Here is a 26492-nt window from a genome sequence, read left to right on the forward strand (position 1 = left end):
CTGCGCACCTATAATGTTAAAATGGGACATCAAAATGCTCTTTGGTATTGTTAGAAAATTGAGCTATGACATGCATTTGTTAGGCGGAGACCAAGTTAGGCTCAGTGAGTGTGGTAACTGTGGTCCGTGAAGCCGATATCTTTTATTCTGACTTGGTGGTCTGGTTCAGGTGCTGTAAATATAATACTTGTATCCTTGTTATTTCTTCCTGACCTCTTTCGACATTCCTCTAGGCCATTGTTGCTCGTGCCAACTGCCTGAAGAACTCTGGGGTTCCCGATGACATCTTCCAGCTCGACGACCTCTCTGTGTTGGTATGTTTGGGCCCAATTGCTCCGTGGCTGCGATGGGCACATTGGTGTAACGGTTCGGGGTCACAGGGGGTCGAAGACCCATTACTATTTCTGCAGACGGGTCTCTGCCTCTGGCATCCCGGAGCCTTCCAATCAGCATGAACGGGCAGCGGTTTAGCTACTGAGAAGACATCTTCTTGCCCTTTGTGCTGATTGGAGCCAATCAAAGAGAGAAGAGGCGAGTTGGACCCTGAGGATTGACTCCTAGGTTCCCTCTGCTGAAGCTGTGTGGGAAGAACTCAAGGCAGTGCAAAAGGGGTTTGCTTTCCTTGAGCTCTTTAGATCAAGGAAGATAATAATAATAATAATAATAATAATAATAATAATAATAATAATAATAAATTAATTGCTGCAGTTTGTGAGTAACCACCTATCTTGCTAGGTAAAGGTAAAGGGACCCCTGACCGTTAGGTCCAGTCGTGGCTGACTCTGTGGTTGCAGCGCTCATCTCGCTTTACTGGCCGAGGGAGCCGGCGTACAGCTACCTGGTCATGTGGCCAGCATGACGAAGCCTCTTCTGGCAAACCAGAGCAGCACATTTATCTACTTGCACTTTGACGTGCTTTTGAACTGCTAGGTGGGCAGGAGCTGGGACCGAACAACGGGAGCTCACCCCGTCGCGGGGATTCGAACCGCTGACCTTCTGATCAGCAAGTCCTACGCTCTGTGGTTTAGACCACAGCGCCACCCGTGTCCCTCTACCTATTTTGCTAATTGCAAGCTTATTTATGAATTGCTATTCATATCTTCTGACCCCTGGGAAGCTTGAACACCTTTGGGGCAGCTGCTGGTCAGCCCAAATGCAGAGGTCCTCCTTTGATTCAGCTCTCCTTGTTTTGTCTTAGGACCTGAGCTACAACCAGCTGACCGAGTGTCCCCGGGAGCTTGAGAACGCCAAAAACATGCTTGTGCTGAACCTGAAACATAACAGGTAAGTCTGGGGGTGAATTTCCTCCCTGGAAAACGGGCAGAAAACATTTGGGTCTTCCCAGGAGGGCTGAGTGTGTTGGGAGTGGTTGGTTCACATTTCTGTAAAATGGGGGTGTTAAGAACATAAGAGTAACCTGGTGGATCAGGCCCGTGGCCCATCTAGTCCAGCTTCCTCTTCTCACAGTGGCCAACCGGATGCCCCTGGGGAACAAGCAGAACCTGAGAGCAAAGTACATCCCCTGCCCCACCCCCTAAATAACTCCGGTTTCCAGTAACTGGTGTGACAAACTATGTGTCTAAACCAACATGTGTGTCCAGCACTCACATGTATTCATACGCATGCTACCAAGATGTTCAGGATCTTTTGCTAGAGTTATGACGTGTGTCTGCTATGAATATGCATTTTCCCTTAGTCTCTTTTATACATACCGTATTTTTCGCTCTATAGGACGCACTTTCCCCCCTCCAAAAATGAAGGGAAAATGTGTGTGCATCCAATGGAGCGAATGCAGGCTTTCGCTGAAGTCTGGAGAGCGAAAGGGGTCGGTGTGCTCCGACCCCTCTCGCTCTCCAGGCTTCAAGAAGCTATCCACAAGTCTTCGGAGCGTGGCGGGAGTTCCCGCCGGGCTCCAAAGGCTTGCGGATAGCAGCCTGCAGCCCGAAGCCTGGGGTGTGCAGCGCTGCGCACCCCGGGCTTCGGGCAGCTATCCGCAAGCCTTTGGAGTGCTCCCCCAGCCCGCAAGCTCCCAGAGCGGCGGCAAGGCTGTGCAACCTTGCCTCCGCTCCCGGACCTGTTCTGGGGGCTGGGGTCGGGGGAAGCTCGGGCTTCCCCCGCCCCAGCCTTGCGACTAAAAACGAAGCCGCGCGCAGCCTCTCCCAGTTGTGCGTGGCTAAAGAGGAAGCCAAGTTTCACATGATCTATCCCAACGAGTCCCTCCATACCAATCTCTGAGAGGCAGGCTGTCCCCATGCTCATTTCAAGATACTGTACTACTGGGCAACAAAGTCAGCCTCTTTCCCAGCATGCCTTGAGGCTTTCCTCTAAAAACTAGGTGCGCCCTATGGTCCGGTGCGCCCTATGGAGTGAAAAATACACACACACACACACACACTTTTTTTATTGGTTTTACATGAATTTGTACGTAACCACTTTAACCATTCCAATACATTAAAATAAAAAGGTTCTTTCAAACCTTCAGACCTCCTCCCTTCCCTCCATGGGTTCCATTTTCAAAGAAAGTTTTCTTTTCTTCTTTTTCCCCTGCATCTTTTACCGTTGTCCATCTGTTGTATAATCGTAGTTACCAAAGTTCATTTCACATTACAAATGTCATTGTATCCCTGCCAATGATTTTAACTGTCTACAGTGGTTTTTTAAGTATATAAAAAAGTTATTCCAATCTTTTAGAAATGCTTGATCTTCCTGGTTTCTGATCTTTCCCGTCAGTCTCGCCATTTCTGCATATTCCATTAAATTAGTCTCATGCCCACAAGAAAAGGGAGGGGGGAGAAAGAAAGCTTTGTTTATAATGAAGGGAAGCTTTGTTTATAACTTTGGGTTGTGAACGTGATCCGTACGGGAGGCACGTTTGCAACCCGCAGCGCTGCGTCTGCGCACACGCAGGTTGCGATTCGGCGCTTATGCGCAAAGCGCGATTTAGTGCTTCTGCGCATGTGCGAGTGCCGAAACCCGGAAGTAACCCGTTCCAGTACTTCCGGGTTCAGGGCGGTAACCCGAGGTACCACTGTAGATAAATGCTGCTTCAGACAGCAAAATTACAGTGAAATCAGGCAGCAAATAAATGCACGCCTTGATCTGAAGAGTCAAGGAATCCCTAACTATTCTAAAAAGCCTACAAAAAAGCGAGTGTGGCAGTTTGGCCACAGAAACCACACTAATAGCAGATCCAGAAATGGGTGTTGGAGGGATTTGCCTGCCCTTAAGGTCAAACTTGTATTGGTTTCCAAGAGCGCTGAGTAAGTTCGTTGTTGGAGCTTGGAGAGCTAACTAACTATTGAAAATCGAGGACAGGCATAGGCAAACTCCGGCCCTCCAGATGTTTGGGACTACAATTCCCATCATCCCTGACCACTGGTCCTGTTAGCTAGGGACGATGGGAATTGTAGTCCCAAAACATCTGGAGGGCGGGAGTTTGCCGATGCCTGATCTAGGCGTTTAGTACTAGTTTTAGCCAATGCATTCTAATGGAGAATATTTCTATTGTTTCACCCCAGAGTTTCCTGCTTATTTTGCTGAATTAAAAGTTGCGAGAATATAATCCTAGCGAGCAGTGACTGAACTGGTTGCCCTTATTAATGGGACCCAAGTCCCATTAGCCCCCGCCAATATGGCCAGTGGCTGGGGATGATGGCAGGTGGCTTGCAGCTACGTCTGGAGGGCTGCAGATTCTTCCTCCGTGATAAGGTGGCAGTGATAGAATCATAGCTGTCCATTTTGAGCTTCTTGTTCAGATGTGCAGGCCTGGTGCAGAATAGGGTCCCCTCCAGCCCACCCTTGATCTCTCCAATCTCCAGCTGTGGTTAAGCTTCCTTGCTGGAACCTGCCTGACAAGGTGTGCCATTCCTCTCCCTTTCTCCCTGCAGCATCGACAACATCCCCAACCAGCTGTTCATCAACCTGACAGACCTGCTCTACCTGGATTTGAGCGACAACAAGCTGGAGAGCCTCCCCCCCCAGATGAGGCGCCTGGTGCACCTGCAGACCTTGATTTTGAATAACAACCCTCTCCTGCATGCGCAGCTCAGGTGAGGCGGCTGGGAGCTGGGGAAGGGGGCAGGAGAGCGAGAGCAGTCTTTCCGCAACTGCAGTCGCGGTCATTTTGCTACAGGCTCTCTACGTGGCTGCAGCTGCACTCCTTTTGCTGCCTGTTCGAGCAAAGGAACTGGGGTTGGAGGGGCAGGCTCTTAGCACCTTGAAGCTGTCAGGTTTCCTTTGGCGCTTTTCAAAATGCAAAGGTGCTAGTCCTCATGGTTGGGAATGTAGATGGGAAAGTGTGATCAGGGCAGGGAGGGGGCAAAGCTCAGGCACACCAGGGGGTATAATAATAATCATAATAATATAATTTATTATTTGTACCCCACCCATCTGGCTGGGTTTCCCCAGCCATTCTGAGCGGCTTCCACAGAGACCAAAAATACACTAAAATGTCACACATTAAAAACTTCCCTAAAAACAGCCTTAAGCTGTCTTCTGAATGTCAGGTAGTTGTTTATCGCTTTGACATCTGCTGGGAGGGCGTTCCACAGGGCGGGTGCCACTACCGAGAAGGCCCTCTGCCTGGTTCCCTGTAGCTTTGCTTCTCGCAATGAGGGAACCCGCAGAAGGCCTCAGCGCTGGACCTCAGCGTCCGGGCAGAATACTTTCCACTTGCCTGCGGACTGTCTCGCCAGAGTGGTGCATGCTCTGGTTATCTCCTGCTTGGACTACTGCAATACGCTTTACATGGGGCTACCTTTGAAGGTGACCCGGAAACTACAACTAATCCAGAATGTGGCAGCTAGACTGGTGACTGGGAGTGGCCGCCGGGGCCATATAACACCAGTCCACATTGGCTCCCAGTACGTTTCCAAGCACAATTCAAAGTGTTGGTGTTGACCTTTAAAGCCCTAAACGGCCTCAGCCCAGTATACCTGAAGGAGCGTCTCCACCCCCATCGTTCTACCTGGACACTGAGGTCCAACGCTGATGGCCTTCTGGTGGTTCCCTCCCTGTGAGAAGTGAAGTTACAGGGAACCAGGCAGAGGGCCTTCTTGATAGCGGCACCCGCCCTGTGGAACGCCCTCCCACCAGATGTCAAGGAGATAAACAACTATCTGATATTTAGAAGACATCTGAAGGCAGCCCTGTTCAGGGAAGTTTTTAACGTGTGACATTTTGATGCATCCTTGCTGGAAGCTGCTCAGAGTGGCTGGGGAAACCCAGCCAGATGGGAGGGGTACAAATAAATTATTATTATTATTATTATTATTATTATTATTATTATTATTATTATTAACCAGAGGAGGACACATGTCAAAATCTGTGCCACTGATGCATCCAATCTTGGAAGGCCTTTGCCTTGTTTTGTGATCCCAATAGGTGGTACTTTTGAGGCTTTTCTTTCGAAAAAGAAGACCCTACGGCCCCTTGAGCCAGCTTTTGTTTCTTGTTTTTTTGGTGGTGGGCTGTATTAAATTGAAAGAGACCAGTGAGGCCACACCTAGCTCCATTTTGCTCCTCTGCATGTGAAAAAGAAGAGACTACCTCTGAGATTGTACAGAGTGCCTTCCATTTTCACCGTGTAATCGGAGCTGACCTCAAAACTTCTGAGACCTATGCGGGGCAGGGCTTGCACCCCAAGGCTGAGGAGGGGCCCCTCCCCGCCCACGGCTTCCCTTCACACTTCCTAACCTTGTGAAATGAATGCTTTTATAATAAAAATAAAAGTTTTTTTCGGTTGAGCAAAATAAAGTGGAAAAAAGAAGAAGCTGCTGCAATATATGCTAATACAGTGTTACCTCGGGTTACATATGCTTCAGGTTACATACACATCAGATTACAGACTCTGCTAACCCATAAATAGTGCTTCAGGTTAAGAACTTGCTTCAGGATGAGAACAGAAATCGTGCTCCGGCGGCGCGGCTGCAGCAGGAGACCCCATTAGCTAAAGTGGCGCTTCAGGTTAAGAACGGACCTCCGGAACGAATTAAGTACTTAACCCGAGGTACCACTGTATAGATATGACACCACATCTGCCCCTCCTCTGTCCCTCGCCGGCAGAAGCTGCAAATCGCCCGCCCAGTTGCCGCAGCATCAGCAAATCAGCACCACTCTTGATGCAACAACCAATAACACGCACAATAGCCACTGACTGCCACGGCAGCGACCAATAAAACATCCACCCTATGCACTACCCATGTATAAGAAGACCCCCAATTTTTAGCATGATTTTTTAGGACAAAAATCTAGTCTTATACACGAATAAGTACAGTGTATGATATTAGTAACCTACTTATGCTCGCTCCAAATATCAATATATTTATCCAAACAAAGTCTGTTGGAAGTGTTGTCTTCAGTCCATTGATTAAAGGGGATCATATTTTTGTTCTTCCAGTTCATCAATACCAGTCTACTGGCTGTGGGATCCATTTTTGTTGTCTGGTTGTCAGCTTCCATATAATAGGTATACAATTCAAAGGAATATCTTCCTCTAAAAAAGATTATTTTATTTTATTTTTGCAAAATGCATGCCTGTCAATTTGCACCTAGATACGTGGGAGACGACAGGCCCATCTTGCATTTAAGGTAGTGGCCCCTAGTCCACAAAAAGCTTATGCCACAATAAATTTTAGTTTTTTAAGGCAGGAATGGGGAACACCTGATAATCCTTCAGGGTTTCATCTTGTTATTGTCCTCTTTTCCCCTCTCTTTCAACTGAAGGCAACTCCCAGCAATGGTGGCCTTGCAGACACTCCACCTCAGAAACACACAACGGACCCAGAGCAACCTTCCCACAAGCTTAGAAGGCTTGTCAAATCTCGCAGGTATGATTCCCAAGGAAATGTGTGAATGGGCTCAGCTCCGTGCATTGAGCGGCCTGCGAAGGAGAATCCGAGGCTGCAGGTCTCTGCATGTTTCCCTGGAAGTAAGTTTCATGGAACTACCCAAAGGAGCGTCTCCACCCCCATCGTTCTGCCCAGACACTGAGGTCTACCTCCAAAGACCTTCTGGCAGTTCCCTCCCTGCGAGAAGTGAGGTTACAGGGAACCAGGCAGAGGGCCTTCTCAGTGGTGGCGCCCGCCCTGTGAAACGCCTTCCCACCAGATGTCAAGGAGATAAACAACTACAGCAAGACGAATGCCTCGCAAGACGGAAAACCCGCTAGACGAAAGGGTTTTCCGTTTTGGAGGTGCTTCGCAAAACGAATTTCCTGTGGGCTTGCTTCGCAAGACGAAAATGTCTTGCGAGTTCCTGCGGGGGTTTTTTCCTCCCCCCCCCCTTTTTCCCAAGCTGCTAAGCCGCTTATCAGCTGATCCGCTAAGCCGCTTAACAGCTGATCCGCTAAGCCCGCTAAGCCGCTAATAGCGCTAAGTCGCTAAGCTGCTAATGGGCTTGCTTCGCAAGACGAAAAAAACCGCAAGACGAAGAGACTCGCGGAACGGATTCTTTTCGTCTTGCGAGGCACCACTGTATCTGACTTTTAGAAGACATCTGAAGGCAGCCCTGTTTAGGGAAGTTTTTAATGTTTGATGCTTTATCATGTTTTTAATATTCTGTTGCCGAGCCGCTCAGATGGGCGGGGTACTACTACTACTACTACTATCTACCTATCTATCTATCTATCTATCTATTTATTTATTTTTACTACTTGATGGGATTGTTTTTGGTAGGCATGCCTAGGGTTGCACCCCTAAAGAAACGTATAGGCTCCTGAATTAAATTCATAGACTGGGCCCACATTCACACCGAACCAATTTAAAGCACTAGGTATCACTTTCTGAGCCGGCTTGGCCTCTTGCAAAGGATTCTGGGAGCTGTACTGTGTTATGGGTGCAGAGAATTGTTGGAGGGCACCAGGTTGTGGGGAGGCTCCTCTGGGACCCTGTAGCCCACATGGGTTGCATCCAGAACCCACCCTTGTTGAACTCTGCCTCTGCCTCACTTTCATTCTTTCCTCCTCCTCCTCCTCCTACGCTCAGATGTGGACCTCTCCTGTAATGACCTGACCCGCGTCCCTGAGTGTCTCTACACCCTGTCCAACATACGGCGCCTCAATCTCAGCAGCAACCAAATTGGAGAGCTCTCCCTTTGCATTGACCAGTGGTGCCAGCTGGAGACCCTCAATCTGTCCAGGAACCAGCTTACCTCCTTGCCGGTAGGTAGCCTTCCCTGTCCAGGTAACTGGGACACCAGCTCTGCCGTGCTACTGGTTGGCCGCAGAGGAATGGTGGGAGGAAGCAGCTGGGGACCCACACGGAAAGAAGGCTCAGAGCCGGGGGGTCGGTGGCGGTAGGACAACGATGAGTGGTCAGAGGGAGACGAGGGAGAAGACTGCGAGGAAGAATTAGAATTTTATTATTATCAGTCACAGACCAGTTCCGGGTCACTTACAATATCAGGAAAATCATAAAACACAACAGGAATACGGTGAATTGCAATTGGGTATAACAGACAAGTCAGATATAGCAGCAGTTTTAAAAATATACTACCGTATTTTTTGCTCTATAAAACGCACTTTTCCCCTCCTAAAAAGTAAGGGGAAATGTGTGTGCGTCTTATGGAGCAAATGCAGGCTGCACGGCTATCCCAGAAGCCAGAACAGCGAGAGGGAGCGCTGCGCAGCGCTGTTCAGGCTTCTGGGATTCAGAATATTTTTTTTCTTGTTTTCCTCCTCCAAAAACTAGGTGCGTCTTGTGGTCTGGTGCGTCTTATAAAGCAAAAAATATGGTATATCAGGAGGTGTATTACGTAGGACAGGGGTCAGCAAACCTTTTCAGCGGGGGGCCGGCCCACTGTCCCTCAGACCTTGTGGGGGGCCGGACTATATTTGGGGGCAGGGAGAGCGAATTCCTATGCCCCACAGATAACCCAGAGATGCATTTTAAATAAAAGGGCACATTCTACTCATGTAAAAACACGGTGATTCCCAGACCGTCCGCGGGCCGGATTTAGAAGGCGATTAGACCGGATCCAGCCCCCGGGCCTTAGTTTGCCTACCCATGACGTAAGATTAGTTTTGAGGATCTAATTTAAGATTTTGCAGTTAGAAAAAGTAAGAGAGCATTTTTCAAATATAAATGAAAATAAACATTATTTTCCATCTTACTATAGGTTTTGTTTCATTTTGAAAAATAAACTTATATTTTGGGATTTGCTTCTGTTTATATTTTGAATTAGATATATATATATGGGGGCACCAAACTCTTTTCAGTGCCCAACCTTGCAGAAAATCAGTGTTTAAAATGAGCGAGTTAATGAATGAATCAACAAATGAATTCATGAGCAAATCTCCCTTGCTCTGCTTGACTCTTTGCATGTGTTTCCACCCTAGTCGGCCATCTGTAAGCTGACCAAGCTCAAGAAACTCTACCTGAACTCCAACAAGCTGGATTTTGATGGCATTCCTTCGGGGATTGGGAAGCTGGTCTCCCTGGAGGAATTCATGGCTGCAAACAACAACTTGGAACTGATTCCAGAAAGCCTCTGCAGGTATGCCAAGCCCTCCTCCAAGTGGCCTTGAGGCACAGTATTTCCTCCCAGAGGACTATCTGCATGGTTGGCTGTGCACACAGACATGGTTTTATGTTCCTTTGGCCAATGTGCTTCCAGGCTGAGACGATTCCTGTAAATCAGCACTGTTCTGCCGCTACCTTGGAAACAATTACAGCCATGCCTTGTGTTACGTTTGCCTCATGTTGTGGCTTTTCAGATTACGAACGTGGCAAACCCGGAAGTGTTTACTTCCAGGTTCACTGCACGTGCAGAAGCGATCTGCACACTTTACACATGTTCAGAAGCACTCTATCGGGCTTCGCGCATGTGCAAGAGTGGTGCTCTACTTACAGACTTTTTGGGGTGCGAACGGCGTTCATAGGTAGAGGTACCACTGTAATGTCTCTTTCTACCTACCTATGAACCCAAAGCTTGTAATTCATCAATTTTGGGGCAAGCCTCTAATATTTATTTTCCTTTATTCAATTTCTGTCGTGCAGCCTTCAACATATGCTTCTCTCAAGGAGCTGAGCAATAAAAGCGAAAGACCGCTACATTGGATCCCCCGCCCCCAGCAAATAACAGTTGATAAATTATGATAAATAGGAAGGGCAGTTTTGTTTGAGTCTCAGAGGCTTAAAAGGTTAAGCAGTTTTAAAGCCTGGAATTTTGGTTGCCCTCCTCTGGACACGTTCCAGTTTGACAGTTCAAGAAGGACACTGACAAACTGGAACGTGTCCAGAGGAGGGCAACCAAAATGGTCAAAGGCCTGGAAACGATGCCTTATGAGGAACGACTAAGGGAGCTGGGCATGTTTAGCCTGGAGAAGAGGAGGTTAAGGGGTGATAGGATAGCCACGTTCAAATATATAAAAGGATGTCACATAGAGGAGGGAGAAAGGTTGTTTTCTGCTGCTCCAGAGAAGCGGACACGGAGCAATGGATCCAAACTACAAGAAAGAAGATTCCACCTAAACATTAGGAAGAACTTCCTGACAGTAAGAGCTGTTTGACAGTGGAATTTGCTGCCAAGGAGTGTGGTGGAGTCTCCTTCTTTGGAGGTCTTTAAGCAGAGGCTTGACAACCATATGTCAGGAGTGCTCTGATGGTGTTTCCTGCTTGGCAGGGGGTTGGACTCGATGGCCCTTGTGGTCTCTTCCAACTCTATGATTCTATGAGAGCCAGTGGTGGGGTAATGCTTAGAGTGTTGGACCTCAGGCCTCAAAGACCAGGGTTGAAGTCCCCCCCCCCTTGGTGATGATCCTTGCTGGGTGACGTTCGGCCAGTTAACACACACTCTCGGGGCCTAGCCTACCTCACAGGGCTGTTGTTAGTGGAGGGAAGGGTGGGAGAACAACATACACTACCTTGAGCTCCCCGGAGGGAAGATAGTTTAGGGTCAAGACATCAAAGAGCTGACATGATTGGCCTTTGTACAATTATGCATGGCATTGGAGAGTGGATGGAGAGACCTTTTCGCCCCCGTAATACTAGGGCTTGTGGACGTCCAATGGATGTCCATCCAGACCAGAACATCCTCCTTCACATAGTGCAGAGTTAAACTATGGAACTCACTGCCACTGGAGGCGGTGATGGCTGCCGACGTGGATGGCTTTAAAAGAGGATCGGGCATTCATGGAGGAGAACGCTATCGATGGCTACGAGCCGCAATGGCTAAGCTCTGCCTCCATAATTAAAGGCATCAATTCTTCTGGGTACCAGTTGTCAGAAACCACACAGGGGGAGAGGAATCTCATGCTCAATCCTGCTTGCTTGGCCCCTGTGAGAACATGGTCCCATTGGCCTGATTCTGACCGGCTGCCTTTATGTTATTTGCCAGATGCCAGAATTATTGCCATGTTCGGTTTTGAGTAGGGCTCCCTCCTGGGCCTACCTGGGGATTCGAACCCGCAACCGTCTGCATGCAAGGCCGATGCTCTACCACTGAACTACGGCCCTTCCCCATTTGACTTATCTGGTTCAAAGGGAGACAGTAAGCATCTCTTTTTCTCTCCACAGGTGTGTCAAGCTCAGGAAGTTGGTTTTGAACAAGAACCGCTTGGTCACTTTACCCGAGGCTGTGCACTTTCTGACAGACATTGAGGTGAGGCCAGGGGGGTCGTTGCTGACAGAAGGGCCTGGGTGTTGGGATGGGGGGCTCGTAAGAAAAGGGGATCAACATCTTACCTGAAGGAGCGTCTCCACCCCCATCATTCAGCCCAGACCCTGAGGTCCAACGGCAAGGGCCTTCTGCTGGTTCCCTCCCTGCGAGAAGTAAGGTTAAAGGGAAGCAGACAGAAGGCCTTCTCGGTAGTGGCACCTGCCCTGTGGAACGCCCTCCTGTCAGATGTCAAGGAAACAAACAACTATCTGACTTTTAGAAGACATCTGAAGACAGCTCTGTTTAGGGAAGTTTTTAATACAGTGGACGCTCGGGTCGCAAACATGATCTGTGGAGGATGCACGTTCGGAACCCGCAGCGGCGCGCCTGCACATGCTTGGGTTGCGATTTGGCGCTTCTGCGCATGCGCAAAGCACGACCGCCAAAACCCGGAAGTAACCCGTTCTAGTACTTCCGGGTTTTGGCGGGTCTGTAACCCGAAAAAGCGCAACCTGAAGCATCTGTAACCCAAGGTATGACTGTATTCTGTAGGGAGCCACCCAGAGTGGCTGGGAAACCCATCCAGATGGGCAGGGTATAAATAAATTATTGACCACAAACTTGACATGAGCCAACAGTGTGACGCGGCAGCTAAAAAAGCCAATGCAATTCTGGGGTGCATCAATAGGAGTATAGCATCTAGATCAAGGGAAGTAATAGTGCCACTGTATTCTGCTCTGGTCAGACCTCACCTGGAGTACTGTGTCCAGTTCTGGGCACCACAGTTCAAGAAGGACACTGACAAACTGGAACGTGTCCAGAGGAGGGCAACCAAAATGGTCAAAGGCCTGGAAACGATGCCTTATGAGGAACGGCTAAGGGAGCTGGGCATGTTTAGCCTGGAGAAGAGGAGGTTAAGGGGTGATAGGATAGCCATGCTCAAATATATAAAAGGATGTCACATAGAGGAGGGAGAAAGGTTGTTTTCTGCTGCTCCAGAGAAGCGGACACGGAGCAATGGATCCAAACTACAAGAAAGAAGATTCCACCTAAACATTAGGAAGAACTTCCTGACAGTAAGAGCTGTTCAACAGTGGAATTTGCTGCCAAGGAGTGTGGTGGAGTCTCCTTCTTTGGAGGTCTTTAAGCAGAGGCTTGACAACCATATGTCAGGAGGGCTCTGATGGTGTTTCCTGCTTGGCAGGGGGTTGGACTCAATGGCCCTTGTGGTCTCTTCCAACTCTATGATTATATGATTCTATTCTATGAAATTATCATCATCATCATCTTTCATGCTGTGGGACTCCACTTGGCCCCTGATGGGCCAAAAGTGAGAAGCCAAAATCCCATATGAAGATGATTTAACTCCTCACAGTTACAATTCCCAATGCTCTCTGGGAAGAGGGATTGGCTGATTAATCACTCTGAGATCCGTCGCTCTTTGAGGGGTCAACACTCAGCACCCTTAACAAACGTTTCCCAGAATCCTTTGGGGGAAGCCATGACTGTGGTCCCTAGCAGGATGTGGATGAGTTCCTGTGTTTCTCGTTCCCATACCTGCCTTTGACTTGAATAGCCTTTCCCCCCAACTCTCCTTCTGGCTCTGTGATTCCATCGCCCCTTCCTTCTTGCAGATCCTCGATGTCCGTGAGAACCCCAACCTGGTTATGCCCCCCAAGCCTGTGGACAGGACCTCTGAGTGGTACAACATCGACTTCTCCCTGCAGAACCAGCTGCGACTGGCGGGAGCCTCCCCTGCCACCGTAGCAGCTGCCGGGGCAGGTGAGTTTGGTACTGCGGGTTATCCTGCTCTTGCGATTTCCCCGCCCCCAGCCTTCCTGGCAAATGATAAACTGCCTTGTTTGCTAGCAGTGAATTGCGTCCAGTGTTAAAACCACGCAGAGTATAGACCCACTGAAATTAATAAGACCTGAGCAATTTACTTTAGGTCCGTTAATTTCAGCAGGCTTGTTACCAGTTGGGAGACTTTTTTAAAAAAGTTTAAAAGACTCAGAAGTTTTAAAATATACAGTCAACTCACAACTTTTTATATATATATAATTTTTTATTAGTTTTTTAACATATAATTTTCAACAGTAATTAAACATACTTTTACATCTTATTCATTTTGTTTTACTTCCATCAATCCTGTCTGGAAATTTTCCAATCTAATCTCTTGGTATGCATTTCTTATCTTCCCTATTACATTTCAAACTCATAACCAATATCTCTTATCTTTTTCTACTTTGTAACACTTCGTATATTTCTCCTTACAAAACTTCTTGTAGTCCTACTAGCGTAACTTGTTGATCATAGTTGCTCTTCAAATAATTCATATACTTCTTCCAATCTTCTGTAAATCTCTGGTCCCGCAGGTTTCGAATCCTTCCTGTCATTTTGTCCAATTCTGCATAGTCCATTAATTCCGTCTGCCATTCTTCTTTCGTCGGAATTTCTTCTTGTTTCCAACTCACAACTTAAGCACATTCAAGTTGTGCAAATTCAGCTTTACGTGCTTGTCAGAAGAAAAAGTGCTGAACTTTAAAAAAGGGGGGCCTCCATGGGAGTGGGGAGTCAGTAATCCCTCCCACCATTGCACTCACCTGGGAGAGTGTTCAGAGGTGCAGAGAAAGTGTGTTTTGACTATACACGATTTTGTCTCTATGCACTACCCCGGGTTATAACCCCTGTGTAAGTTGAGCGTTGAATATCTATCCACAACGTGCACTATCCAAACACTTGTTATTCAAAAATTCACTTATCCAAACACGAGAGATCAGTAGCCAGACCTCACTTATACGCTCCTCAGATTCAGAGATCCAAATAGCCAGACCTATGTGTAGTACTGTAGAGAAATAAGCAGCCTTAAACAATCTTTACTTTTTTGTGTCATGTTGGTCCACTGGAAACCATGGGGCGGGGGGGGGAGAGCAGGAGAGGGGAGAAAAGGGGACAGACTGAATGAAGAAGAGAGCATCTTTTCCCTTCCTTGTTTGCCTTCTGCAGTGTTTCAGAGAATTCTCCCTGGGTTTTTTTACACCATTTTGTGGCCAAACTTCTGTGATCAGGAACACATTAGACATTTCCCCATAGGAATTAGTGGGAATCATTGACTTGTTTTGTGAACGCTCACCTGATAAACACATCTCCTGAGAACACATTGTGTTCGGAGAGCGATACTTGTGGGAGCTTCAAAGCTATCTTCCATCCCCTAAAATTATTTGTTTCTCCCCACCCCTTTCTATCCCTAGGGAGCAGCCCAAAGGACACCATGGCACGAAAGATGCGCCTGCGCAGACGCAAAGACTCATCGCAGGATGATCAGGCAAAGCAGGTGCTGAAGGGGATGTCGGACGTGGCGCAAGAGAAGAACAAGAAGATGGAGGTAGGAACACACACAGTGATGGAGGGTGATTCCAAGGTTGCAGCACTTTAGCTTAGAGAAAAGGCAAGGAAGAGGCGTTTATAAAGCTCTGCATGGCGTGGAGGAAGGAAATACAGTGGTGCCCCGCAAGACGAATGCCTCGCAAGACGGAAAACCCGCAAGACGAAAGGGTTTTCCGTCTGCAGAGGCGCTTCGCAGGACGAATTTCCCTATGGGCTTGCTTCGCAAGACGAAAATTGACGAAAATTTTCGGGGGGGGGGGGTTTCGCTCCAAAACCCCTTTTTCTGAATCGCTAAGCTGCTAAAAGCATTTTAGCAGCAAAACCGCTAATCCCCCAAGCCTTAAAAAGCCTTAAAATGTCAATAGCGCTAATAGCGCTACTCCGTCAATGGGCTTGCTTCGCAAGACGAAAAAACCGCAAGACGAAAAGACTCCCGGAACGGATTCTTTTCGTCTTGCGAGGCACCACTGTATTTTCTTCCTCTCTCTTAACGCAAGAAGTTTTGGGCGTCCAGTGAAGCTGAACGTTGAGAAATTCGGAACAGATAAAATAAAGAATTTCTGGGTTTAATCTGGGGAACTCACTTCCACAAAAGGCTGTGATGGCCGTTTAAAGTTCAGCATGGGAAGATAAGTACAATAGAGATTATAAGAAAGACTGGGGAACCATTCATGTCATATTTACAGAATCAATGTAAAGAAATGGACTCACTTGCAGGGTTTGATTAAACCAAGCTTAGGCAAACTCAGGCCTCCAGATGATTTGAGACTACAATTCCCATCATCCCTGACCGCTGGTCCTGTTAGCTAGGGATGATGGGAGTTGTAGTCCAAAACATCTGGAGGGCCGAGTTTGCCAATGCCTGGATTAAACACTTGCAATTAACGAAACAAATGTAGGAAATAGAATGTTGATGTTAAAATGAAAAGAGAAGAATTATAACTTTTTTTTTAAAAAAAATTAAAGAATAAGAAATAACAAATAAGCTGGAGGAGATAATATGCCAAAAAACCAGAAGAGGAAACTGAGGGAAGTCATGGAGAGGAGGGGAAAATTGGGGGATGGTATTTTTGTTATATGTTATGATAGTAAAGGTAAAAGGACCCCTGACCATTAGGTCCAGTCGTGACCGACTCTGGGGTTGCGGCGCTCATCTCGCTTTATTGGCCAAGGGAGCTGGCGTACAGCTTCTGGGTCATGTGGCCAGCATGACTAAGCCGCTTCTGGCGATCCAGAGCAGTGCACGGAAACACCGTTTACCTTCCCGCTGGAGCGGTACCTGTTTATCTACTTGCACTTTGACGTGCTTTTGAACTGCTAGGCTGGCAGGAGCAGGGACCGAGGAACAGGAGCTCACCCCGTCACAGGGATTCGAACTGCCGACCTTCTGATCGGCAAGTCCTAGGCTCTGTGGTTTAACCCACAGCGCCACCTGCGTCCCTGATATGTCATGATACTTAGATGTTAAAAAATGTAAAATCTTAATAAAAACTATTTTAAAAAAAAAATAAGTTCAGCACGGGATGGCAGTATATAAAAAGCCACCATCCCATAAAGCAATAGGTATTGCATCGTCAAAGAAATGTTAGAATCCGGTTGAAGAAGCAGTCGCATTATAATCAGGAAAATGCAATGCAATAATCCCCATGTCTGAACGCACACTAGTTTCCCCTTCTTTTCATCTACCAGGATCCCTTATTCTTTGTTCTTACTGCCGTTAGGATCCTTTACTAACTCTCTCCCTCCCTCCCTTTTCTTTCCGCGCTAGGAGAACGGAGACCCAAAGTACACGGACCTGAAAACCCGCCGCTGGGATCAGAGTTTGGAGAAGCCGCAGCTGAACTACTCTGAGTTCTTTACGGAGGACGTGGGGCAGCTCCCTGGCGTCACCGTCTGGCAGATTGAGAACTTTGTGCCCACTATGGTGGACGAGACCTTTCACGGGAAGTTCTACGAGGCCGACTGCTACATTGTCCTGAAGGTGAGGGGGGCAGACATCTTGTTTTTATCCTCACAACCACCCCTGCGAGGTAGGAGACTTGCTTGTCCGTCGCTTCATGGGCCTCACTCACACCAAACTAGGATACGCTAGGATGCCACCTTACTATTATTATTATTATTATTTTATTTTATTTTATTTTATTTTATTTTATTTTATTTTTGCAATTTTATATTTAACACAAAAAACATTATCACAAAAGGAATATATAAACCCCAGTCTCCCCACTGCCCTCCCCTGACTTCCCCCAACTTCCTCTTCTGATTCTTTAAATATTTGCTTCTCCTATTTTGCTCTACCTTAACTTTATAATTTTTATAATTAAATATTGTTATATTCTTCTTATCTTTATAGCATACCATATATCCAAATTACATCTTACGTTTTGTTATTTGCCCAGTTATTACCTTTTAACCGTTTATACTCATTTTCTTAATTGTAAGTGTTTACTCAAGCCCTGCTAGTGAGTCGCCTGCTTTACTTTTTTTTTAAAAAAATCATTTTTGTTGATTTTCCAATTAAAACAGCCAATCAACATATCCAAATCATAATCCAATTAAAAATAATAAACTAAAAACAAACAAACAAACGACCAATTATAGTCCAAATTGTAATTATTAATTTTTCCGGGCTCCCCATAGTCTGGACCTCTGAAGCATATCTCCAAATCTTCGTTCCTGCCTCTTCTCATTGTTTCCATAATTTCCGCCTTCTGATCTTAACACTTTGAAGTTCTTCATCCCTGGCTATACAATTCTTATTCATGTCAAAAATCTTATATCCTTTCATCCATGAATCGACTTCTTTACAATGCTTCTGTAAATACATCCTAAACTATTCCCATTCTTTTTTACAGTCTCTATTGTCCTTATCTCTGATTATTCAGTCAACTTCGCCATTTCAGCGTATTCCATCAGCTTTGCTTGCCATTCTTCTTTCGTTACTATTATTATTACTAGATTTCTACGTTGCCCTCCATCCAAAGATCACAGGGCGGTTTGCAATATGAAAATACAAAAATGTTTTAATAAGTAATAAACAATAACACCCCAGCACAGTTTAAAAGGCTATAGATTGTTTAATTAGTGTGGGAGAAGAAGAATATTTTTGCATGGCACCTCAAGATAAGTAACGAAGGGGCCAGCCAAACTCTCCCAGGGAAGAGCGTTCCACAAACAAGGAGCCACCACAGAAAAGGCCCTTTTCTCATGTTGCTGCCCTCCAGTCCTCAGAAGGTCCTCGGAAGATGATCGCAGGGTCCAGGTCTGTTCATATGGGAAAGAGGCAGACCGTGAAGTATTGCAGTCCTGAGCCTTAAACTCTCACGGGTTCCCCTAAACCTGGGAACTGTAGTTTGCTAAGGGGGCTGAGAGTTGTTAGGGGGTGCCCTCATATTAGGAGTCTCTTAACGACTCTCAGCACACTTAACTAAGGCTCCCAGCATTCACTGGGGGAAGCAATGGCTGTTTAAAGTGGCATTCTAGTGTTTTAAGCGTGTATTATGAAGGTGGCCATGATCTCTCAAGGATAAGGAACCTGTGACCTTTCAGATGTTGTCAGGACTACATAATAATAATAATATATAATAATTTGTTATTTCTACCTCACCGATCTGGCTGGGTTTCCCCAGCCACTCTGGGCGGCTTCCAACCAAAGATTAAAAATATGTTAAAACATCAGTCATTAAAAACTTCCCTGAACAGGGCTGCCTTCAGATGTCTTCTAAAAGTCAGATAGTTGTTTATTTCCTTGACATCTGATGGGAGGGCGTTCCACAGGGCGGGCGCCACCACCGAGAAGGCCCTCTGCCTGGTCCCCTGTAACTTGGCTTCTCGCAGGGAGGGAACCGCCTGAAGGCCCTCAGTGCTGGACCTCAGTGTCTGGGCAGAATGATGGCGGTGGAGATGCTCCTTCAGGTATACTGGACTAAGGCCGTTTAGGGCTTTAAAGGTCAGCACCAACACTTTGAATTGTGCTCAGAAACATACAGCTCCCATAATCCTGTACCTTTGGCCTTGCTGGATGGGGCTGATGGGAGTTTGAGTCCGACAACATCTGGAGGTCCACAGGTGCCTTGGCCTTGCCACAGGAGTAGACAAAAGTTGAACTGTGCCTGGTTTGATGCCACCATACGCAGGTCCCTAACCCAGAGTGACCTTGAGGGCAGGGAAGGTTAGTTTTTGAGCTTGCCCATTGGTCCAGCTGCATACATTGCTTCTCCCCAGACTTTCCTAGACGATAACGGATCATTGAACTGGGAGATCTACTACTGGATTGGGCAGGAAGCCACGCTTGACAAGAAAGCCTGCTCTGCTATCCATGCAGTCAACCTGCGCAACTATCTGGGCGCCGAATGCCGCAGCATCCGGGAGGAGATGGGAGACGAGAGCGATGAGTTCAGCCAGGTAAGCTCTTTCCTCTCTGCAGGTTGTTGGCTATATCTATCTTTCCCCTTTCGGCTTTTTTAAAAAATACATTTTTTTGCAATTGTTTTTATTGATTTTTCATATTATATATTTATACATTCTTACAACATGAGTAGGGATGCGGGTGGCACTGTGGGTTAAACCACAGAGCCTAGGACTTGCCGATCAGAAGGTCGGCGGTTCGAATCCCCGCAACGGGGTGAGCTCCCATTGCTCAGTCCCAGCTCCTGCCAACGTAGCAGTTCGAAAGCACCTCAAAGTACAAGTAGATAAATAGGTACCGCTCCGGCGGGAAGGTAAACAGTGTTTCCGTGCGCTGCTCTGGTTCGCCAGAAGCGGCTTAGTCATGCTGGCCACATGACCCGGAAGCTGTACGCCGGCTCCCTCGGCCAGTAAAGCGAGAGGAGCGCCGCAACCCCAGAGTCGGCCACGACTGGACCTAATGGTCAGGGGTACCTTTACCTTTACTTACAACATGACTAGCCTAAAGCTCTCAGGATTACCACTTCCCTCTACCCCTCTTCTGGTTTTCTTGTTTCCACACTATAATATTTACACATTGAATTATATCAGCATACTGTTCATATCTATACATAGTTCTTTCTATAATCTCATATAGAATGCTTCAACAATTATAAGTTTTAAGGTTTATCTCAAACCTGCCAGTGTGCTTATATGTTATCAGTGTTTCTCAAGGTAAGTTACAAATTTCTTCAAGTCTTTTTGGAACGTCTGGTTGTCCTGCTCACGAATTCGTCCCGCCAGCCTGGCTAATTCTGCGTACTCTAACATCTTTGCCATTCCTCAATACAAAAATTTTTCACAGCTGAGCCCTCAACTCTTTATTACTGTGCTTGGCTTTCTTTCTTCAAGTTGGGCTGCGTCTAAAATTTGCCATTTAGTTTTTCAAACCTTTTTTGTAAACTCAGTTTTAGAAACTGTACCTTTGAGTCCTCAATCCTTTATTACTGCGCTTTGCTTCACCTAGGCCGAGCTAGAATTATAATACTTCAGAATTTTTGGGAGTTTTATCCCCTTTCTTTGAATTTGGTCATTTAAGGTTTATGATTTCTCTGTTTCCTTCTGAGGAAACTGAATAGTTCAGTGATACGAGGTTTGTAGCCGGCATCCCATTAAGGCATTGTTCAATTCTAGGTTTTTCTAATTTTTTCCTTAAACTTTTTGATTTTTATTATTTAGTTTATTTCTGTAAGATAATATTTCTAGTCGATTACTTCTTGTTTCAGGGATTTTCACAGTATTTCATTTGTTTTGTGTAATTCCTCGATAGTCGGCAGATCTTGATGTTTCCATCCTTGAGCTATCAAAACTCTGACCGCTGTTGTTGCATACAGAAATAGTTTTTCATCTTCTTTTGGTATCTCATCCAAATGGAGGGTGATGATGTTGAAAAAATAACTTTTGTGGCTGTTGGCAGGTCTTTGATCACGAGATCTCCTACATTGAAGGTGGGACGGCCAGTGGCTTCTATACAGTGGAAGACACACACTACGTCACCAGGTAAGAAATGATGATAATGTCCCCTTTTGAGACCTGGTACTACTTCTTTTTAAAAAAGATTTCTATCCAGGGCACAACACCCAAATCTCATTTTGCTTTTGTGTGAAGAGAGGGTGCTTCTGAGCCCATACAGAGTCCCTTTTCTGCTAGCCCTAGAGTATTTGGGATTACTGGGTGCAACTTTCAGGTCAAAGGTGTTGCGTTCTGAAGGCAAAGGAAAGGACTGGACCCTGATTAATAAAATAGACACGAGGCTTCGCCAGCAAGACTCTGGGAGGAAGTTCGAATCTCACCACCCCCTGACCCAGGTCGTTTTATTCACAAAAGTACTTTTTACACAGTTTGTAAGAACCAATCAGATTTCCTCTGAGCATTTCAAAAAACCCCACGTGGGGACAAAACCAGATCAGAGGAAGCCTCTTAACTACAAAGAACTACTTGAGCATGCATACATATTTTAGGGTAAATAAAACAGGAATCAAGGAGGAATGCATTTAGCAAACCCCGGAAGGTCATAAACAGGCAGTAAACAGGAAAGAGAAAGATAGGCATTTACCACTTCCATGTGAACTTTCTTCCTGGCCTAAAGATTAACAAAAGCTACATCAAAGCTACCTCCTATCTTTATGGACCAGGATGCCTGGTGAACAAATGGTCTGTGTAAAATGCTCTATATGTGACTGTCAGGCAGAGAGAAAATGGCAGAGGTGCAGAGGCTTGTGGGATTGAATCAGAACTCATGTCAAATGACCCAAGCCCAGTCAAAGCAATGCTTTCATCGCTGACACAATGTCTTGCTTCATTTTTCATAATTCCTCATAGCAATCCCACCTGACTGCCACAGAAGGTTGCCTCTTCTGAGTGAGCCTCAATCTGCTGCCTCTTCAAAGACTCCCTTTTAATTTAGGGGATCCAGATTTATTTATTTTTAAGGTGCTCCTACTTATGACTCCTGGCTGTTCTCCTTGTTCCCCTCTGTTTCTTAATTGCGGGGGACTAACACCAGTAAATTTCTAATTTTTCATTTGATTATTCTGCCTAGAGAAAGATGGAAGGGAACATCTGGGCCATAGCAGTAATTTTGGATTGGGGTTAATTCAACAGTACGAAAAACTGATTTGGTCAGAGAACAGGAGATTGGCAGGAATGTCTCAAGTTCTGACGGCAGGATAATAAATAATGTGGGATGCAGGAAAGATTTGTGACTTTGAAATTGTTTTGAATTTGGGGGTAACTGTTTAGCTTACAATTCTCCTTGGTGGGGCAGTGCCCTGATAAACCAGCCTTCTCTGCCTAGATCTTTCTAGTGTAAAAATTATATGACGGAGGCCTCCAAACCGCCAAGTTTTTTTGCCCTAGAGCAGCCTCTCTCTATCTAGTGTCAATCCATTTCCTCTTCCGTCCTGGCCCTTTTGAATGTCCTCTTATTTTAAGGAAGTAGGGAAAACTTCATGAATTGCAAAACTTCCAAGACCCTTTGGCCAACAGACCCATTGGTGGATTTAAGTTTCCCCTTGACATCTAACATTTTCGCCCCCCAATTTAAATGTAGGCTTTATCGCGTTTATGGAAAGAAGAACATAAAGTTGGAACCGGTACCTCTGAAGGCAGCATCACTGGACCCTCGGTAAATATTTAGGGTGATTCTCTTTTGGAAACGGGATCCTCTAAAATCAGCAATTTTGGGGGAAACTAATCCTAAAGTATTAGGTATGGCTGAGTTGGCGTTCTAGATCATCTGTCTCTTAGGAAGTCCTCAATCAATTCATTACATTGGTGGAATTGTACTTGCAAAGGCATTCTTGGATTGGATTAAGGAGTTACTGTATTTTTCGCTCTATAAGACGCACCAGACCACAAGACGCACCTAGTTTTTGGAGGAGGAAAACAAGAAAAATATTCTGAATCCCAGAAGCCAGAACAGCAAGAGGGATCGCTGTGCAGTGAAAGCAGCAATCCCTCTTGCTGTTCTGGCTTCTGGGATAGCTGCGCAGCCTGCCTTCGCTCCATAAGACGCGCACACATTTCCCCTTACTTTTTAGGAGGGAAAAGTGAGTCTTAGGGAGCAAAAAATACGGTATTTTCTAAGGTCCACCGAGAATTTATTTTAAAGAACGAGAGAACTTTAACTCCGCATTACTGTTTGCTATCCATATTTGAGGGAGTAAACCATAATATTAAATGCAAGGAATTGGTTTGTTCTTTATTGATTGTCGCGCAGCAATCTGGAGTTCAGAGATGGAAATCCTTGGAAAATTTAGACAATCCCTGCTTGGCTTAGGGATGTTAGGACTGTTGCACTCTCAGATGGGGAAATGGCACAATATAGCCTGCTCCTGCAAGGCAAAGAAGGACCACAGACCTTTTACGCCACCCGGGAAGACTTTATTTCATCCACATCTTGTGATAATGTGGAAGGGCATCTCTCAACAGCAGCATCAGAAATATGGAAAGTGTGAGATGATTTTCAGTTCCCACCTGTGGCTCCTAGAAGCTGTCAGCATGTGACAGCAGCCACACCCTGGGAATGGCTTCGACTGGCCGGCTAAGCCAGGTGAGGGTAGCCGATGGGTCTCAAACCCTCAGTGAGTTAGAGACTTCCTCCCCAAGTGAAGATAGACGCTGGTGGATTGAGCAGATGAGATCAAGAGGGGGTCCAATGGCCAAGAAGGCAGTTTCTTCATGTGCTGTAGAGGGAAGTGAGGGGCCGATGGGGCTCACCCACCTGGGAAGGGAGCCCACCTAGGAGAAGGAAAACTCTGATCCCGAACCTCCACTGCCTTGTGGGATATCTTCAGGTGAAGAAAAGGCTCGGGAATAAACCCTAGATGAATCTGGAGTCCCTAAGACAGCTGGGTGGTGTCTTGTTCGCTTCCTTCAGTAAGAGCTGTTCGACAGTGGAATTTGCTGCCAAGGAGTGTGGTGGAGTCTCCTTCTTTGGAGGTCTTTAAGCAGAGGCTTGACAACCATATGTCAGGAGTGCTCTGATGGTGTTTCCTGCTTGGCAGGGGGTTGGACTCGATGGCCCTTGTGGTCTCTTCCAATTCTATGATTCCAACAAGTCCTGCAGCCAAGCTGGTGCCAAACATTTTGCTCTGCTTTCCTGTGGACCTCATCTGTGAGGCCGAGAGGGCGGCCTTGTCGTCTGGGCAGCCCAGGACCTCCATGGGCACTGCCCAGGCTTGCGCCCAGGGCCGGATTTAGGTTTGATGAGGCCCTAAGCTACTGAAGCTAATGGGGCCCTTTCTATGTCTAGCTGTCCTTTGTCAACAACAAATTGTCGCTGTTTTTTGTGTTAAATATATACTGTATGGTAATTTATGGACCCAATAGGTATCTAAAGCCATTTGCACATAACAAATAGGAGCCTACAAAACACAAAACACTATTGCTGTTTGTAGGTTTTATTTTATTTGCTTTTTATCTTATATTTTGGAAATTACATCCAGTTGTTTTTTTCCTTTAAATTTTTTTGGGGGCCCTAAGCTATAGCTTGTTTAGCTGATGCGTAAATCTGGCACTGTTTGCGCCCCAGGGAGGTCACTTTGATGCTGCTAATGCAGGGATTTGACTTCACCCCCAGAGGCAGACTCCATTGTCTCTTGAGACAGACGGATGCCAACGATACATGACATATTTAGTGCCTCTTGCACAAATTGATAACTATTTCATTTTATTTCCTGGAAGGAATGTGTTTTGAAATCCTGCAATGGGGGGGGATATGATTTATAAGAAGCCTTTTTTCTTAAACTCTATGGGTTGGAGCCATGGTTCCCAACGAGGGCACCCCCCCCCCACAGGGGGGCAATTTGATTTTTAAGGGTGGCAATTCGAGAATGAGTTATTAACAGTGAATGGCCTTTTAGGGTTCCTCCATGTGAATAGGAGTTCACTTTTTGAATAGTAAGAATTATATGTCATTGGAGGCGGGGAGGCATCAGGATTTTAGAGATGCTTAGGGGGGGCATGGCCAAAGAAAGGTTGGGAACCACTGGCTTGGAGGATGCTGGGAGTTGTAGTTCCATAAAACCTGGGGGGGGGGGTTTAGAGGAAACCCCCATCACTGATTTTGAGTGAGAGCTGCAGCAGCTTCTAGCTATTTGGGGAAAAGGGCCCCTTCTGTCTTTTCCTTTTTTCTTTTTTAATCCTTTATTTATTTATTAAATTCATATTGCACGTTACTTACCGTACAATTTCAGCACTGTACATAACATATGTTATATTAAATATACGGATTCCCAACATCTAACCCTATACCCTGTTCACCATTTACCCAAATACCCATATGACTTTCCTCACCCACGTGCAAGACGTCCTTCTCACTACGTTAAAACCCTATCATTGTGTTCGTTATTTATTCATCACATTAATCAATCTTCTGTTCATAATCATTGCATCTTAGCTTAATGAACTCAGTCAGTACTTATCCAGAGATTTCCACTGAAGTAATATTGTACAATATATTCTTCAACACGCTTCCTTTCTTAATTCTTGTTTTGATTGCATTCTAATTGACGCTGTCATCTTGGCTAGTTCAGTGTATTTGTAGAATTTGATTTGCCACTCTGGCATTGAGGGAGTCTCCTCACTCTTCCAATTTTTGGCCACAAGTACTCTTGCAGCCGCTGTTGTGTATAAAAAGACTCTGATGACCTTGTCTTTAGGGTCTTTTTCTTTCTTTATCTCCAACTTGCCTCTTTCCTGGGACTTTTTTTTTCAAGGTTCGTCTTCCTGTTGGACCACGGCCTCGAGATCTACATCTGGAGGGGGAGCCAGGCCACTCTGAGTGGCACCACAAAAGCCAGGTAACTCCCCAAGCAAGGAGAGGGTTGTGGTTGATGTCAGTAGCTTTGGGTCTTTGGGTGTTGTCTGTGGTAAACTTTATTTGAACTGCTGGTACCATTATCATTTTTTGTTTATTTCATTTATCCTTTACTTCCTAAAATTTGTACACCATTTCTTTGTAGCAATAAAAACTCAAGGCACTTTGCAAATGAAAACAAGAAAAATCAAGACGACTTACAACACTTTAAAACATTCAAGAAATTAAAACCAGCAGTAAACTAAAAACAGATTAAAACACATACCAGCATTCCAGACGTCTGGGTCAACTTGCCTTTAAAAAAGGGTTTTTAGCAGGTGCCAAAATGTGTACAGTGAAGATGCCTGCCGGATATCAATAGGCAGGAAGTTCCAAAGTGGAGATGCTGCCACACCGTAATAAAAATAAAAATAAATTTATTACTTATACCCTGCCCATCTGGATGGGTTTCCCCAGCCACTCTGGGCAGCTTCCAAGAGAATATTTAAAATACGACAAAACATCAAACATTAAAAACTTCCCTAAACAGGGCTGCCTTCAGATGTCTTCTAAAAGTCAGATAGTTGTTTATTTCCTTGACATCTGATGGGAGGGCGTTCCACAGGGTGGGTGCCACTACCGAGAAGGCCCTGTGCCTGGTTCCCTGTAACTTCTCACAGTGAGGGAACTGCCAGAAGGCCCTCGGAGCTGGACCTCAGTTGGGCTGAACGATGGGGGTGGAGATGCTCCTTCAGATATACTG

At 46.0% G+C, this 26492-nt stretch overlaps 2 protein-coding genes across 2 annotated transcripts in view; both read left to right on the top strand.

Moving 5' to 3' along the window:
- LOC310664458 (uncharacterized protein) overlaps nt 1-26492 on the top strand; it is a 541032-nt gene that overhangs the window by 278623 nt on the left and 235917 nt on the right. The window lies entirely within an intron of this gene.
- FLII (FLII actin remodeling protein) overlaps nt 1-26492 on the top strand; it is a 57068-nt gene that overhangs the window by 12033 nt on the left and 18543 nt on the right. Inside the window, exons 4-17 of the mRNA XM_083413338.1 lie at nt 234-314; nt 1199-1284; nt 3888-4049; nt 6724-6827; nt 7983-8158; nt 9335-9492; nt 11514-11598; nt 13230-13377; nt 14847-14980; nt 16751-16963; nt 19207-19386; nt 20846-20928; nt 22481-22555; nt 25650-25733. Of these exons, the coding sequence (XP_083269464.1) occupies nt 234-314; nt 1199-1284; nt 3888-4049; nt 6724-6827; nt 7983-8158; nt 9335-9492; nt 11514-11598; nt 13230-13377; nt 14847-14980; nt 16751-16963; nt 19207-19386; nt 20846-20928; nt 22481-22555; nt 25650-25733 (1769 nt within the window). The remainder of the gene's footprint in view (nt 1-233; nt 315-1198; nt 1285-3887; nt 4050-6723; nt 6828-7982; nt 8159-9334; nt 9493-11513; nt 11599-13229; nt 13378-14846; nt 14981-16750; nt 16964-19206; nt 19387-20845; nt 20929-22480; nt 22556-25649; nt 25734-26492) is intronic.

Source organism: Podarcis tiliguerta (assembly GCF_965153285.1).
Source record: "Podarcis tiliguerta genome assembly, chromosome: 14".
Lineage (NCBI taxonomy): Eukaryota > Metazoa > Chordata > Lepidosauria > Squamata > Lacertidae > Podarcis > Podarcis tiliguerta.